The 13,622-nt window shown below is 47.3% G+C and overlaps 1 protein-coding gene across 1 annotated transcript in view; it reads left to right on the top strand.

The window, feature by feature from the left end:
- The window catches only part of CSMD2 (CUB and Sushi multiple domains 2), a 305,852-nt gene that overhangs the window by 155,893 nt on the left and 136,337 nt on the right, over positions 1–13,622 (top strand). Inside the window, exons 11-12 of the mRNA XM_055800542.1 lie at positions 1,970–2,073; positions 7,228–7,340. Of these exons, the coding sequence (XP_055656517.1) occupies positions 1,970–2,073; positions 7,228–7,340 (217 nt within the window). The remainder of the gene's footprint in view (positions 1–1,969; positions 2,074–7,227; positions 7,341–13,622) is intronic.

Here is a 13,622-nt window from a genome sequence, read left to right as displayed (position 1 = left end):
CTTCAGCAGTTTAAAATTGAGGGTTTGTGTCATCTGTGTATTTGTGTGTGCTGGTAGGTCTCTTGTTCAATGAATCATTAAATAATTTTCAGCTTTCAGGCCAAAAAGAAAATAGGAAAGTGGATAAACAAATATTGTCTTCAGCATCCTGTTCCTGTGCCACAAGGTTACAGTCTTCAGTATACTAGAATGTAATTAGTTATTTAATTAGGGTCAGACTTCTTAGAATGCAGTTTACTTGAATGACTGATTTAACTAATGATGTGTGCCATTTTACAGCACCGTGTTCTTTTTATTAATTACATTATTCCATCATTACATGGTTTAGTAATAATCTGCACAGGTTAATATTTTGGTACTACCACAAAATTAATGGTTCCAGACTTCCATGAAGTGTCACACAGGCTCCGTTTCACGATCCTGGGGCTTTTTGGTAAAACCCTATTTTCCGAGTGTCACGGCTGAGATACCTCATTTGCTTTTCTGTGCATTTTAAAAGTATTAATTGCATTTCTATGTAGAAGGCAGTAGCACAGGACACTTCAGTCTGAGCTATATATACACTCACTGTTTTTTAAGGAACGTTCAAGCCATTCAATGTCTGAGTAATCGGTGTTTTCTTAAGGGGGTGAAGTTGGGTGACTTGACAGAAGAAGGTTGTCAGCTTCCCAGACAGTCCATACAAGCCTCGATGAGACCGCAGGGCACACTCACCTTTAATAAAGCACAGTTAATTATTGCTTTGGGGTTTAACTTTGGGACTTTTATCGCTCTGTGATTGCACACCTACTGAAGTGTTTGCAGGAGATGCTGCTGTTATAAAAGGCAAGAATTTCCAAGGGGAGGATTTTCATTTTCCTGTGCCTTGCTTCCTTGCCCCAAGTCAGAAGGTGCAGGGTGGCATCACGTCTCCGTGATCCTTGGCACACACGTAGGTCCTTCTCATTCATTACTCTTGATAACCTCTGTGTTGTGTGAAATAGCAAAGAGTAGCGTGAAAACAAATTTCTGGTAGCTTAGGCTGTTCAAAGTTAGGAAATGTGTTATGTTGACAGGCACTCATACAAAGGTCTGGGTGCATCCAAGTGTTTATGTGCTTTCCTGGATTCACTCAGTTAAAAAGATCCAAGCAACAAAGTTCCCATTGGTTTATTTGTATATTGATTGTATATGTGGTTGTAAAGCACATCGGTAAAATAAGTTCCCTTCCTTTTCTGTGGGCTCGCCCTGTCCAAGGCTGGAATAAGGACCTTTGTCCCCTAGGTCACGTGGTAATTTTAAGTGATTTGAAAATAGGGATTTAAAAAGCAGCTAAGAGACTTGGAACACAAACCTCTCGACTTCTGTGGGACTTCTGCTCCTACATGATACGTCGAGGCTGCGTAAATCAAGTGGGGGTGGAAGGTTTGGATAGAGCAGGAGAGAAATCACAGGAAGGAAACAGCTGTGGGCAGGTGGGATGACGACTGTGTTTGCAGGCAGCTTGAGAAGTTTCCTGGAGCTACCCCAGCGGTAATTCAGGTAAATTCTTTCTTGGTCTGACAGAAGCGTCTGAAAACCAGGGGGAACCTTCTGAGCAACACAGAGCAAAAGAGAGACTCTCTAACGGGCTGCCTGTGTGCCCGTTCAAATCCATCACCATCATCTCGGGTTTGTGAAAGAATTGGTAGCGGTACCTGGTGGAAAAAAAAGCATGCTGCAATCCCAACACACATATCTTTATCAATAAAGTCATCTAGAAAATCAATAGATAAAGCAGAAAAATCTGAGTGGTAATTTCAGTAAGAGCTCAATCTGTCTGGAAAGAAGTGCTATAAAAAGTGAGGACGGTCACCTTTGGTGATGTCCTGAAGATATTAATGCTCTTATAAATTGCTTCTCGATAGACAAACAGATAAATAAACAAGACAAGAGGATCTGCTGGCTACCTTGGCAGTTGACTCATATTAATGTGCTGCATCTTTGCCAGGTTATCAAACTCACCTTTGAAGAATTTGAACTAGAAAGAGGATATGACACTCTGACAGTGGGTGATGGAGGACAAGTCGGAGACCAGAAAACTGTGCTTTACGTGTAAGTAGCACGTCCTTTGTCCCTGTGAGAAATCCACACCTCAGCTGTGCCTGGAGAGATGTCACCAGTGGGTTTGGGTGCGGGGGTCCCAGCTGGCGGAGCTGGCTGTTCTTGGGGTGCTCTGCCCTCGTCGCCTTCTCTTAGGCTGCCGCTGACGGAAGGGTTTTTGCCTCCTTGCTTCACTTCCCTGCCTTTGTCGGGGCCCCTGGGGGAGGCTGAGGCTGTCCAGGAGCTGGGGGAGCAGGATTAAAGCTCAGCTACAAGAGAAGATGCAAATCGGGCAGAAAGCGGGGACAGTCGGGATCCCTCTCCCCCGTGCTGTCCTCCTTGTGCGGCCGTTGTTAACGGTGCAAAGTGGCTGTAAATCCATTATTTTCGGGTGACATTCTGAGCGTTTTACACCCGGTGTGCACCCGTGTAAATGGTGACGCACGCTTCTGGAAGGCTGAGGGTTCATCCCCTTCTGTTTATATCCCTTCGTTTGTAGATAGGATGTTCCATGGAGGTTCCTTCAGTCGAAAGAAACGTTGATAGTCCTACGTTCCTTCCGGATGTTCCTATATCAATGTCTCCTACCTAAATATATTTGGGTTTTTGCTGGGTTTGGGTTGTTTTGGTGATTTTTTTTTTTGGGGGGGGGGGGAGTGGTTGCTTGGGGCTGGTTTCTTTTTTTCTGATTTTAATTCCAAAGAAAGGACATTGGATCAGTACAGGGCTAGTCCGGCTGTGCTGAAGGAAGCGATGAAATCTCCGATGCTGCCAGTTTGTAGAAGAAAGGATTGCCGTGTTGTCAGGCTATTGTTTGTAAAAGCTGCGGAGCCCGAGTGCTCTGTGTTGCAGTGCAGCTACTACAAGGAGTAAAGGGGAACTGGCTCTGGACTGGCCATCGCCATCCCACCCTCAGGGCTGAGGAGCTGGAGGTGGGTCTGGCTTAGGCTGGAGGGAGTGTGTCAGCCCAGGAGCTGTGGGTTGCTACACCGAGGGCGAGGGATTTCCCTGACCCACGTGTTTTATGGGATGTCACCATCGTTTTGTGGTGCCTGCGGTTTTCCAGGCTCTCTTGAGGTCGGTGGGAGCTCTTGGCTCCTCCGAGGAGAGCGTGTCCTCGTGTGCTGGCACCGCCGGGTTTGGATGGAGGGTGGCCCTGAGCACACACAGGGAGGTTTTTCTCCTTTAAACTTTCTCTCCGAATTTTAGGTTTACATACAGCGTGCTTCACTCCAAATCCACGCCGTGCTGGGGAGGGGGGGTTGTAGTGGAAATGGACCCCTGTGTATCATAGGGGTGAGTCAGGATCTTTTACAACAGCCTCTAGAAAATGCCACCGTTGAAAAAGAGTGAGCCTTGATCATCTCTCAGAGGGCCGTTTATTCTCATTAACCTGCTGATGTTAATGACTTATGTTTGCCCCTCCTCTGATAAAGTCTTTCTGTTCCTTGTCTGAAGGGTCGGTGAGAAATCAATTTGTGTGTCATTCAGACGTAATTGTGTATCATTCGTGATATCATATATCGTGATATAGCAATGATTCTGCTGTAGGTTCTCTGAATCATTAAAGTGAAATACCCTGTAGCTTTAGGGAGATCCAGAATACTCTGTAGCTGTGGGGAGATTAAAAAATTAAAACCTGTGGGAGGTGTGCTATACATCGGAGCACTTTGGGAGATGTGTCTCGCTCCCAGCATGCCGGTTGCGTGCCGCAAGCATGCCGTTAGCAGGTACCGCCGTGCCACGGGGGGTGGAGGTGCAGAGCAAGGCACGGGTCACACGTGGCACTGGGCTAGTGCAGCAGGGTGCTGCTGGCGTGGACGGCGTGACTTCAGGGCGGCTTTGAGCACCTGCAGGTATTTTGCTCCATATCCTGGAGCTCGGCTGCGCCCCGGGACGGTGCTGGGGTCCGGAGCGCTTCGGGAAGCCTGGCTGCTCGCCGCCCTGGGGTCTCGTTTGCCGCTTGGGAGCGAGGAGGTAAGGCGGTGGTGGCTGTCAAAGTCTCACACGGCTTGGGGGAACTTGCCAAGCCAGATGCTGGGGCAGGAGGAGGGAAAAGTCGCCCTGACTCTTGGGGGGAGTATTTGGAGCAGTGAACGGGGTGCTGGAACCCAAGGCCACCAGCTTTAAGTGTCTTGACTTGCAAGTCTCCCTTCTTTTCTGTCTAATCACCTTATGCAAGAGCAAACGACTCCCCAAAAGCTGCTCTAGCAAAGCGCTCGTACTCTTCCCAGCTAGCAGAGAGCGTTTCATGTTCTGCGGTTTTCTTAATTCTTCCTCCTCCCTTGTTTTTCTACGTGAATCAGCCTCCCACTCCGTTTTCCGTTATCTTAATGTTTGCCTCTTTCCAAGACCTCTCCTTCTCCGAGGTTCGTTTTCCCATACGTTTCTGTTCCGAACGTGAACACCGGTGATACTTAGGTCAGCAACTCTAACCTGCGATGTATATAAATGTGAGGTCTGTTTATTGCAAAAGTGTTTGTAATTAAAGTGTCACAGAACATTTCACAGCTGATTGGTCAAAATGTGCAAATTACTGCCAGGGGAGTAGTTTGTAATAACTTGCTGAAATGATTTCTCATTCCATCCCTTTCTGTTTGTCTAAAGCCCGTGAAGATTTTCCTCAATTTGATTTTAATCATTCCACATTTTCTCACTCTGTATTAGCTACTCAACACCTTGCTAGTGCAATTTTGGAATATCTTGAGCCTGTCTGCAAAAGGTGTAGTGTCTTGGTATCTTCTCTCTTGGCAGGAGAACTTTCTGTTAAATTGCTGATGCTGAATCCAGACAGGGAAATTTATTTATTTTTGATCTGGGAGGGTAAGTGGAAAACTAATGAAATGCGAGAGAGTTGTGAAGACCGCAGAAATACTCCCTTCGTAATGAACGTGGTGGACAACTTTTCTCAGCATTTGCTGCCCTCTTACCCACTGTCGGTATCGGATGCATCCACTGGACACGAGCTGTACTTTTTTTGGAGGAATCGACGTGCAGAAACCTCACCCTGTTAAAGGCAGGAGTTCCAGTTTTATTACTGCTCTTGATTTATTCTCGGATGTTGAAGAGGAACTGGGTCCTGCCGCCTTCCAACTGCAGAAAGACGTTTGAATCCGCCTGCGTGGCAGCGGGCGCTGTCCCAGGCTGAGGTGTGAAGGACCATTTGTTTCCAGTCTCACTCGCATCCCTGCGAGATGCATCTCGGAGAACATAACAGATTGTTAGGCTGAGCTTTCCGACTGGCAGAGAGGATTTTATTCCCTAAAGTAACAAGCCCCCAAATCAATCATTCAGCTTGTTACAGTAGAGTGGGAAAGCATGCAAAAACCTTTGAAGTGCCTTTTTCTGAAGGTTTTTCTTGTGGTATGTTCCTCATTCCTGCCCGTCTGCTGCTTAAATAACTTGAGGAGAATCAACAATAGCACTTCATCTGCCTCTCCCATCAAACTCTCTGGATGCAAAACAGTCATTAAAACAAGATTACTTCTTAATTTGCCGGCACCTTGGGCTCAACAGAATTTCTGATGCAGGTCAAAGCAGGAACAGAGCAAAGGTGGGGGCAGAACTGGGAGGTTTTGATGGGCTTGGGAGACATGAATGGGATTTCAGGGAAAAACACCCCTCAGATTCCACGGCCAGAGCTCAAGCAGTGGCTGGTTTCGGACATTACCGTAGTCTCCGGTGCGTATGCGGTGAGAAGTTCTCCGGGATGGGGAGGAGAGTTGTGTGTCCGGTGGCGTTGGTCCCATCCATGTTAGATCCCTGGAAGGGTCTTGGAGAGAACCTGGCGCTCAGCACGTGGCCGGCGTTCAGGAGGGCGTTCAGGAGCGGTAAAGCAGCACAGCCCTTGAAGCAGGCGTTTGACTTCGCTCTCGGCACACAGGCGCTGGCAGCTCGGCCGTACCGCCTCTGGTTTCCCGGGAAGCTGGGAATGGCAGCAAGGATGCCCGGAGGCTGCGAGTTACGTTTCCTCACAGGATGCTATCAACACACAGCTGCTGGGTGTGTTCCCTTGCAGCGTTGGGTTCAATAATTCTGCCTGGAGAGCTTGGGGATCAATTTTATCAAGAAACCTTTCAGGTGCTGCTGTCGTGCTTGAGAACGGCGCCAGGCAGAAGCCATGCCCATCCATATGTATGTATTTAGATTTAAGCAAACACTACGGGGAAAAATAAACACCTATCCACTCACAGCAGTTGCATTGAAGGTGATTTATAAATTTATCACAATGATACCTTGGCAGCCGTAGTATAATAACGTTTAACGCTGCCGCTGAGACGGGCAACGTGACACTACGGAGGCTGTGACCATCCCTTCCCACCGTGACTCCATAGGGAAGGGCGGGAGCCGCGGTCGGAGCGGGCGCTTGGGGTGGGGGATAAAACTCTAAAGCCGTGTTGAACCGCAACAAGGTGATTAATCCCAAAGGCTGAATGAGAGCCGCGCACGGCTCATAAATACGGATATATTGGTGACATTTTTCTAAATCTCTTCAGCTCTCCTAAGAGTCTCCTTGAAGGGTAGGCAATGTCCTGAGCATCCCGTACCGCCTGGATTAGTAGCAATTTTCAAGGGCTCACAGGGCATTCAGCAGATTTGAGGCTCGTGCCTTGTCTTCCAGGGTTTGTTTTTTTGGGGTGGTTTTTTTTGTTTTGGTTTGGTTTTTTGACATTGTTGTGAAAACTTGTCTGTGAGGATAGAAATGTCGCCGAGAATGTGTTGAAGGTAATTTTTTTTTGTAATGCTAGCAAATACTCTACAGGCAGTTAAGAGGATTCAGTCACCAGTATGGGTTCTGGGAATTTCATTTGTTTGCTTACGTTTTGCTTCAGTGAGGAAGGAAATTATTACTACTGATGCTGGATAATACATTGTAATAATGGTACTAAATTGTAATTATTATAGTGCTGGTAGTAATAGCGACCCTTAACTGTGGTAGAAGGCTCCCTGTTTAGGTAGGATGCACAAACATACCGAGAGGCTCATCAGTCTTGAAAATCTATCAGATTTTTGGACAGTGTTCTGTTTTGGGGTTATCCTTAATTGTGTCGGTGTTGCTCTCATTATTTTCTGCTCCCCCAGGGGCATACGCAGCCTTTATTTTGGTGGGATAATAAGTTTGGGGAGATGTACAGGCTGTTTACTTGTTCTTATTTATTTTTACAGCTTGACAGGTACCACAGTCCCCGATCTCATCGTTAGCACGCACCACCAGATGTGGCTCCTCTTCCAGACAGACAGTGTCAGCAATTTGCTGGGATTCAAAGCAACGTATGAAGGTAATCCAGGCATCTCTCTCACTCTTAGAATTTAGCTGTTTTCAAGGGACCAGGGATGAGATGGGTACAGCTGTTTGGGAGAAAAAGAGGCTTCTCTAAATATATTGAAGCTCTGCAGATATTTTTTTTTTCCTTAAAACTGAAGCTTTGCTGCAGTAAGAACAGCTTTTCCATGAAAGCAGACGGAGTGGGTAATGTTTCTTTGCCGTTTCATCTGCTTTGTTGGAAAAGAGTTGGTGAATCTCAGCTGCTGGCAACAGGCTGCGTCTGCGGGAGAAAGTGTGATCAAGTAATCAATGGTTCCAGTCGATCAGTGGAACTTTAAACTTGGGGTAGTCTGGAGTCTTGCAAGTGAAAGAAAAGTTAATGCTGGGATTTTTCAGAAGGAACTCATGAAATGCTTTAGGACATGAATGCTGAAGTCTGTCTTAAGCTGCTGTGTTTGCTGGTGTCGTAGGTATTTACAGGTTTAGAGGAAGGGTGATGGAAAAGTGTTCCTCCTCACTCACCTGAGTGACTGGTGATTCTGGCTGAAGCTTTTCTGAGATTCTTGGTTGAGTTGGTTTTAGATTTTTCCAGGAATCTCCTTCTTGTGTCTCCACATTGGATGTGAGCGCCTAGGGTGCTTAGCACCCTCTGCAGCACCGCTCTGGAGAACGTGCTCTGCATCCCCCATCAGTGCCTCGTGCCTGCGGAGGGGGAGCTCGTTTCACAGGAACATTTCCACTTCCCTGTCAGCTTCTTTTTGGTATTGTTGTCATCTTTAATCTCTTCGAAAAGCACTTGAATGCCTTTCTGTTTTCTCTGTGACCTGCTGCTGCCCGGGAAGGCTTACTCTTTTGTCTCTGACGCCTAAAAGTAGGCGCATAAATCTTCATCGAGGTATGGGGGCTGCTCCTGAAGTGCCTGAGTACCAGCAGCTTCCACCGACATCAGCACTAACATTGAAATCTTGCTTTCAAGGGCCCTAAATGCACATTAGCGTTCATTCATTTTTAACAGCGTTTCTCTGGGACTTGCCCTCGTGTGTTCAGGCCAGGACTTGCCCATCGTGGTGCTGATGATGTGACACTGAAGTAACCGCAGTTTTGGGAGCCTGAAGGGACCTGACCTACCCGAAAACGTGGCTGGGGTGAATGCCAGCGTGTCCAGGCAGGCTGAGCAGTGCCCGGGAGCGGGGACTGGGTCATGATGCTGGAGTATTTACAGCATTACAGGACCAGGTCAGCAGAAAAGTCGTGGAGGGACATGGATAAGAGATAATGGAATTGAAAGGAGGAGAAGGCAGATCTAGCCTGATAGTCTAGGGAGCATCTTGATGGTGCTATTTCAGTCTCACTGGCTGGGAGGGGAAGCTCACTGTCTGCAGGAGCTGCCATGTCTGTCTCCTGCCACGTTTGGCTGCGATTGATCCTTGGCAGCCTGGCGGAGCGCGCTGCTGCACCCCTGCCCGCCAGCTGTGGGGGCTGAAAGCGCTCCGCAGCCTTGTGAATCTCATCCAAAGAGCGATGCGGATATATTTTTTCAGCCTCTTGATACATCTGATGTTTACCCTGTAGCGTAGCACATAAAGCTGCAAAGCACATGATACAGGGACTTCCTTACGCTGTTGTTCATCTTCTGTGAACTTTGGATCTATAAGGAGCGTGACTTTGTCCTCCTCTGGCTCGCCTGGATGTTTTTGGGAGTTTGATCTATAGCAAGGCTGAGCTGCTCCTGCTCCCTGTGCCCTCACCGGGCGGTTTGGGGATCACCGTTACCCTTCCTGCTTTGGAGTCCTGTCGTATGGAACTTCCAGTGTCAAATGTTCTTCTCCCTTCCCTGCTCACCAGCTTTACCCTGCACAGCTGCCGCCTATTCTGCCGTGCTCTTCTATGCCTGTGGTGTCCTAGGGAAGGAAGGGAAAAAAAAAAAGAAAAAAAAAAAGGAATATTCTGGCGCTGCTGCTGCTGAACGCTGAAGGAGGAACCCTTGCCTGGGGGGTGCCTGTCCTTTGCAGGTGTTAGAAGCAGAGCCTACGCTCTGCTGATCGTTCATATCTTTTTTTTTTTTTCCTGTTTCTGGGCATCTTTGCAGGTTTTGTACAGCAGCTACTGACCTTGCACAAGGGCTTTGTGCATGAACAAAGCAAATCCGCTCCATGCCCAAAGCACAGGTCCATACTGGTACTATCCAGAGGTTTTAGTTTTTGCAAATGCTTGGAGTTACAAAGCAAAGAGACATTTAAGTAAGAGGCAATTAGCACTTGCCAAATACGTTATGAAATTATATGCAACTTACTAACAAGTTTCCGTATCAGTTTTATGGCCACACGTCTTCCTAATTGTGAAAGGAAAATTACGGCTAATGGAGCTATATAAACTCAAGACCAAAAATCTGCCTGGTAGAAGGGCCGAGTATTGCTTATAGAGTATGTTTAAATAGCCATCTATCCTAAAACATCTAAGTTTTAGTGTACGTTTTAAGCGTAATGCCATCATAAAGCCTGTTGCTAGTGCTGAAACAGTTATGCCCAAGAGATTTATTGATGCAGAGATTCAAGGACCTGTTGGAAGGAACGTGCTGAGGAGGGCAATATGCCGTCAGATTCTTAATGCGCAGGGTGCCGGGGAGGGGGAAGCCAACCAGGTCCTCGTGCTTTCCAGGAGAAATATGTAAAAAAAATAATATATATATATTCAACTCCAGGAAGAATGTGCAAAACACAAGGTATCTGGATTCGGGTGTTTCCAGATCTTCACACTGCAAGACTGGATGCGTTTGGAGCAAATGCTCAGTGGGTGTAAATCAGTGCGACAGCATTGATTTTCAATTAAGCCATGTCAGTCTTTACCAGCTGAGGATCTGGCTCATTAATGTTCATGAAGATTACTTCTAAATCTCCAATGTCTCAACTGCAGCCAGTTTATCCTTTTAAACAGGCATTCTCTCATAATAGTGAACGATGTTTTTGGACTTCCAGGGCTTGTCAGAAGAAATTTGTATTAAGCTCCACTTTGGTGGAAAAGTCTTTTTCTTTCTCACCACCATAGCGAGCTGATTGATACCGCAATTTAGTGCTTGACTTGTGAGAGGGCTTACAGCCTCCTGGGGTCCTGGGCCTTATCTTCTCCCTTCTTTCCTTTAATCTGGGATGTCTTGTTCTGAAAGTGCCTTCCCCTTGGAGCCGCTGCTTTCCGCAGCCGTCAGGATGGTGGTGTGAAATTTCCCGGGTCAACCCCTTGTAATGGTTGGGAATAAATAATTCCTCCGGGTAACATTTTCAAAGGTTTTTGAGTAATTTAGGGTTCGTTGAGGATTCAGACTTGCATAATCTCATCTGGAGTTCCATTCCCCGTCGGTGGATTGATGGGACTGAAGATGCTTGGTCCTCCTCGCAGGGGAAGTGTTGGGGAAAAAGTCTTCCCGTTACCGATGAGCTTGAGGTTCTTACAAGCAACAGTATAAAAGTAAATCAGCACTTGAAAATTCTGTGGTAAGAGACAGAAATATTAAACCATGGAAAAACAGAACAAAGCCGGCTTTTAATTTAGCCTTGCATTTATGTATCATTCATGTAAAGTAATAATTTAAAATCAGAACTAGGTTTCTAGACGCACGCTAATCTCGGTTGGATTTCTGTCGGAAGCTGGTTCGTTTGGGTAGCGCTGACTAAGGTCTGTGTCCCGAACCACCAGCATGCTGCAGGCAGGGGATGATTAAACAATATTTATTGTTGCTGAAACGCTGACTAAGTGTTTGGTCTGAGGAGCTTAGCTTTAGAGCCGAAATGTAGCCCCGCGGTGCTAAGAGGCTTAGGGAGCTCTGCAGAGCTGGAGCCTGAAGATTTCCTCTGCTGACCTTTCTGGGTTTAATCAAACCGGCTGGTGTTTGGTCGGGGGAGCTCGCTGGGTGGCCACGTCGGGGGGTACATGTGTGATACGCGAGTACGGAACTCTGCAGGGACGCCTGCGTGCAAGCTGCGCGTAAGGGTGTGCGTACACATTATCTGTGTCGAATTGAGAGCGATCAATACCGTCTTCACTTGCCTGATCCTAGGGGACTTGAGGGGAAAAAAATACATCTGCAGGTAGTGCTGCTGCTGGGCAGGGTTAGCTTTCGAAGCTGAGCTCCTGCTCCCTGGCGTGGAGCGCTGCCTTCGGATTTCTCCAGTGAAATGCTCCCAGGTTTCACCGAGAAGCCCGGATAACATGCAGGTGGCTTTCATTAATTACATTATTTTATTTAGGTTCCACGTTGCCTAAGCCCCCAGTATTGTTGGTGGTGGAAGTCTCTCAGAAAACTTCAGTGTTTTGCTCTTTCCTGCTCTCTTTTCCATTAAATGTATTGACTCATGTCATAAAACATGCTGCAGCACTGCTGACCCAACAGACGGGAAGGCTTTTAGCTTATGATGGGTTGACCTCAAGTGCTCTCCGGGTCATGTTACTTGTATTTAAGTCTTGTATAAACCGTAGAGGGAGCGATTTGCCGTTATGCCACAGGGTTTTAATGAGGCTGCTGGATTCGGTTTCTGCATTCGCCCTGCAGCGGTGGTTTTAGATGGGAAGGATGTGGCAAAGACACGCAGAAATGGCTTTTCCTTCTTAGTTGATCTCCTCCTGCTCATGGGGTTTCCTCTCTAGATCCTTTTTATGTCATCACTGGGATCGACAAAAAGAACTAGGCAATACAAGCACCCTGGTCCTGGTTCCTTCAGGTACGGGCGGAAAGCTTACAGCGTTCCATAGTTTCAGCAAAGTTAATATATGTACAAATTAATGTGTGTGAGGCTAAATATTTTCTGGAGGGTCTTTTCTGACTGGGGGTAATGTTTGTGTGATTTCCACACCTATAGCCTCGAAGTGCTTACAGGTCCCACACCTTGTGGATATTTTTTCCCCGAAACCGAACTTTTCCTAGCACAGTGCTTGCAGCTGCAAAATCCTCTTCTTTTCCTCCAGAGCCAGGTCAGGCAGGAGCAGGAATTCCCCCAGAACTCCAGGAAAAGTGTGGCCTCAGTTTTGGGCTGCGGTGCAGCGGTGTGAGGGAACAGCGAGGTTCTCGCTCTCCTGAGTCACCCTGGCAGCGTGGGCAGCCACCGCGGTGCTGAGCCAAGGGACCCGGTTTCTCCACCCACAGCCAGAAGACAAATAGCATAAATAGCTGGTGAAACATCTTCTGTTCGAAAATGCTGTTTTGTCAAAATCTTATCTGCATGATATCATATTTGATGGGGAAGATAAAGATTCATGTCGACTTGTTTCATTTAAATAATGTCAAAACACTTGATTTAGATGTTCTTGTTTAGTTTTGACTTTTATTATTCTAATGTGAAAACGATTTTACTTAAACATTCATCAGAATAAATGTTTCAATCTTATTGAAGTAACATGTTTTGATATCTCTGAATCGCTCTTTTTGGGGGGATTTCTGCCCTGCTACATATTTAGTGAATTTTACTATGTAGGAAAAGAGATGTAGGAACCGGGGGATTTTCTCAGGACAGAAATCCCGTTTTCTGCCCTCCCTAATGCAATGAGAAGCGCTAGCTTTGGCTGCTTGCCGCTAACAAGGAGCCCACGTGCGCGGTGGGAAGTGTGAGCTCTAATTCTTCGTTTCTCTCCCATTCCTAAGCCTGTGGTTTCACTCTGTGGCAATGTTCCAGCTGGGCTGGTGCGGCGTGCTCGAGTGATTGAGGAACCTAGGGTTCACTGAGGATTCAGGCTCCCATGCTCTCACCTGCAGTGCCATTCCTCATCGGTGGATTGATGGGACTGAGGATGCTTGGTCCCCTTACAGAAGCTCACACGTAGGGGGGACCACACAGTCGGTGCCTCGAGAGCATCTCGGGCACCTTTATTCTTTCTTAGCAGAGGGTTGAAAGGGATTTCTTTTTCTTTGCTCAGCTGCATTTTTTCCCGAGTATCTGGTAGCCTGAGCATGTCCTTGTTGTAAAAAGCAGCATATGCTGCACGCTGGAGCTCTCTGGCTGCTGCTGGAGCTGCTTAGCATCTCTGCGGAGGTCCCGTGGCCACCATCCCTATGGGGCCGGTGCGGAGGGGAGCTCCTCCAGGCAAATAGCAAAAATTTTGCCTAATGGCAAAACTCTCGTGGGCTTTAGGAGCCGGGGCTCCCTCTCCGGAGTGAGCTGCGGGCCGGAACGTGTGTGTCTGTCGAGGAGTTTTGTTGTTTCCGGGTGGAAGCGCAGGAGCCTGGCAAGGACAGGGAGGTGACTGAACACTTTGCTCCCACCGAGATGGAAGCCACGCTGTGTCACTCTGGCCATCTCTTCAAACAAGG

The sequence above is a fragment of the Falco peregrinus genome, chromosome 3, assembly GCF_023634155.1.
Source record: "Falco peregrinus isolate bFalPer1 chromosome 3, bFalPer1.pri, whole genome shotgun sequence".
Classification (NCBI taxonomy): domain Eukaryota; kingdom Metazoa; phylum Chordata; class Aves; order Falconiformes; family Falconidae; genus Falco; species Falco peregrinus.
This window is presented reverse-complemented; position numbering and strand designations above follow the sequence as displayed.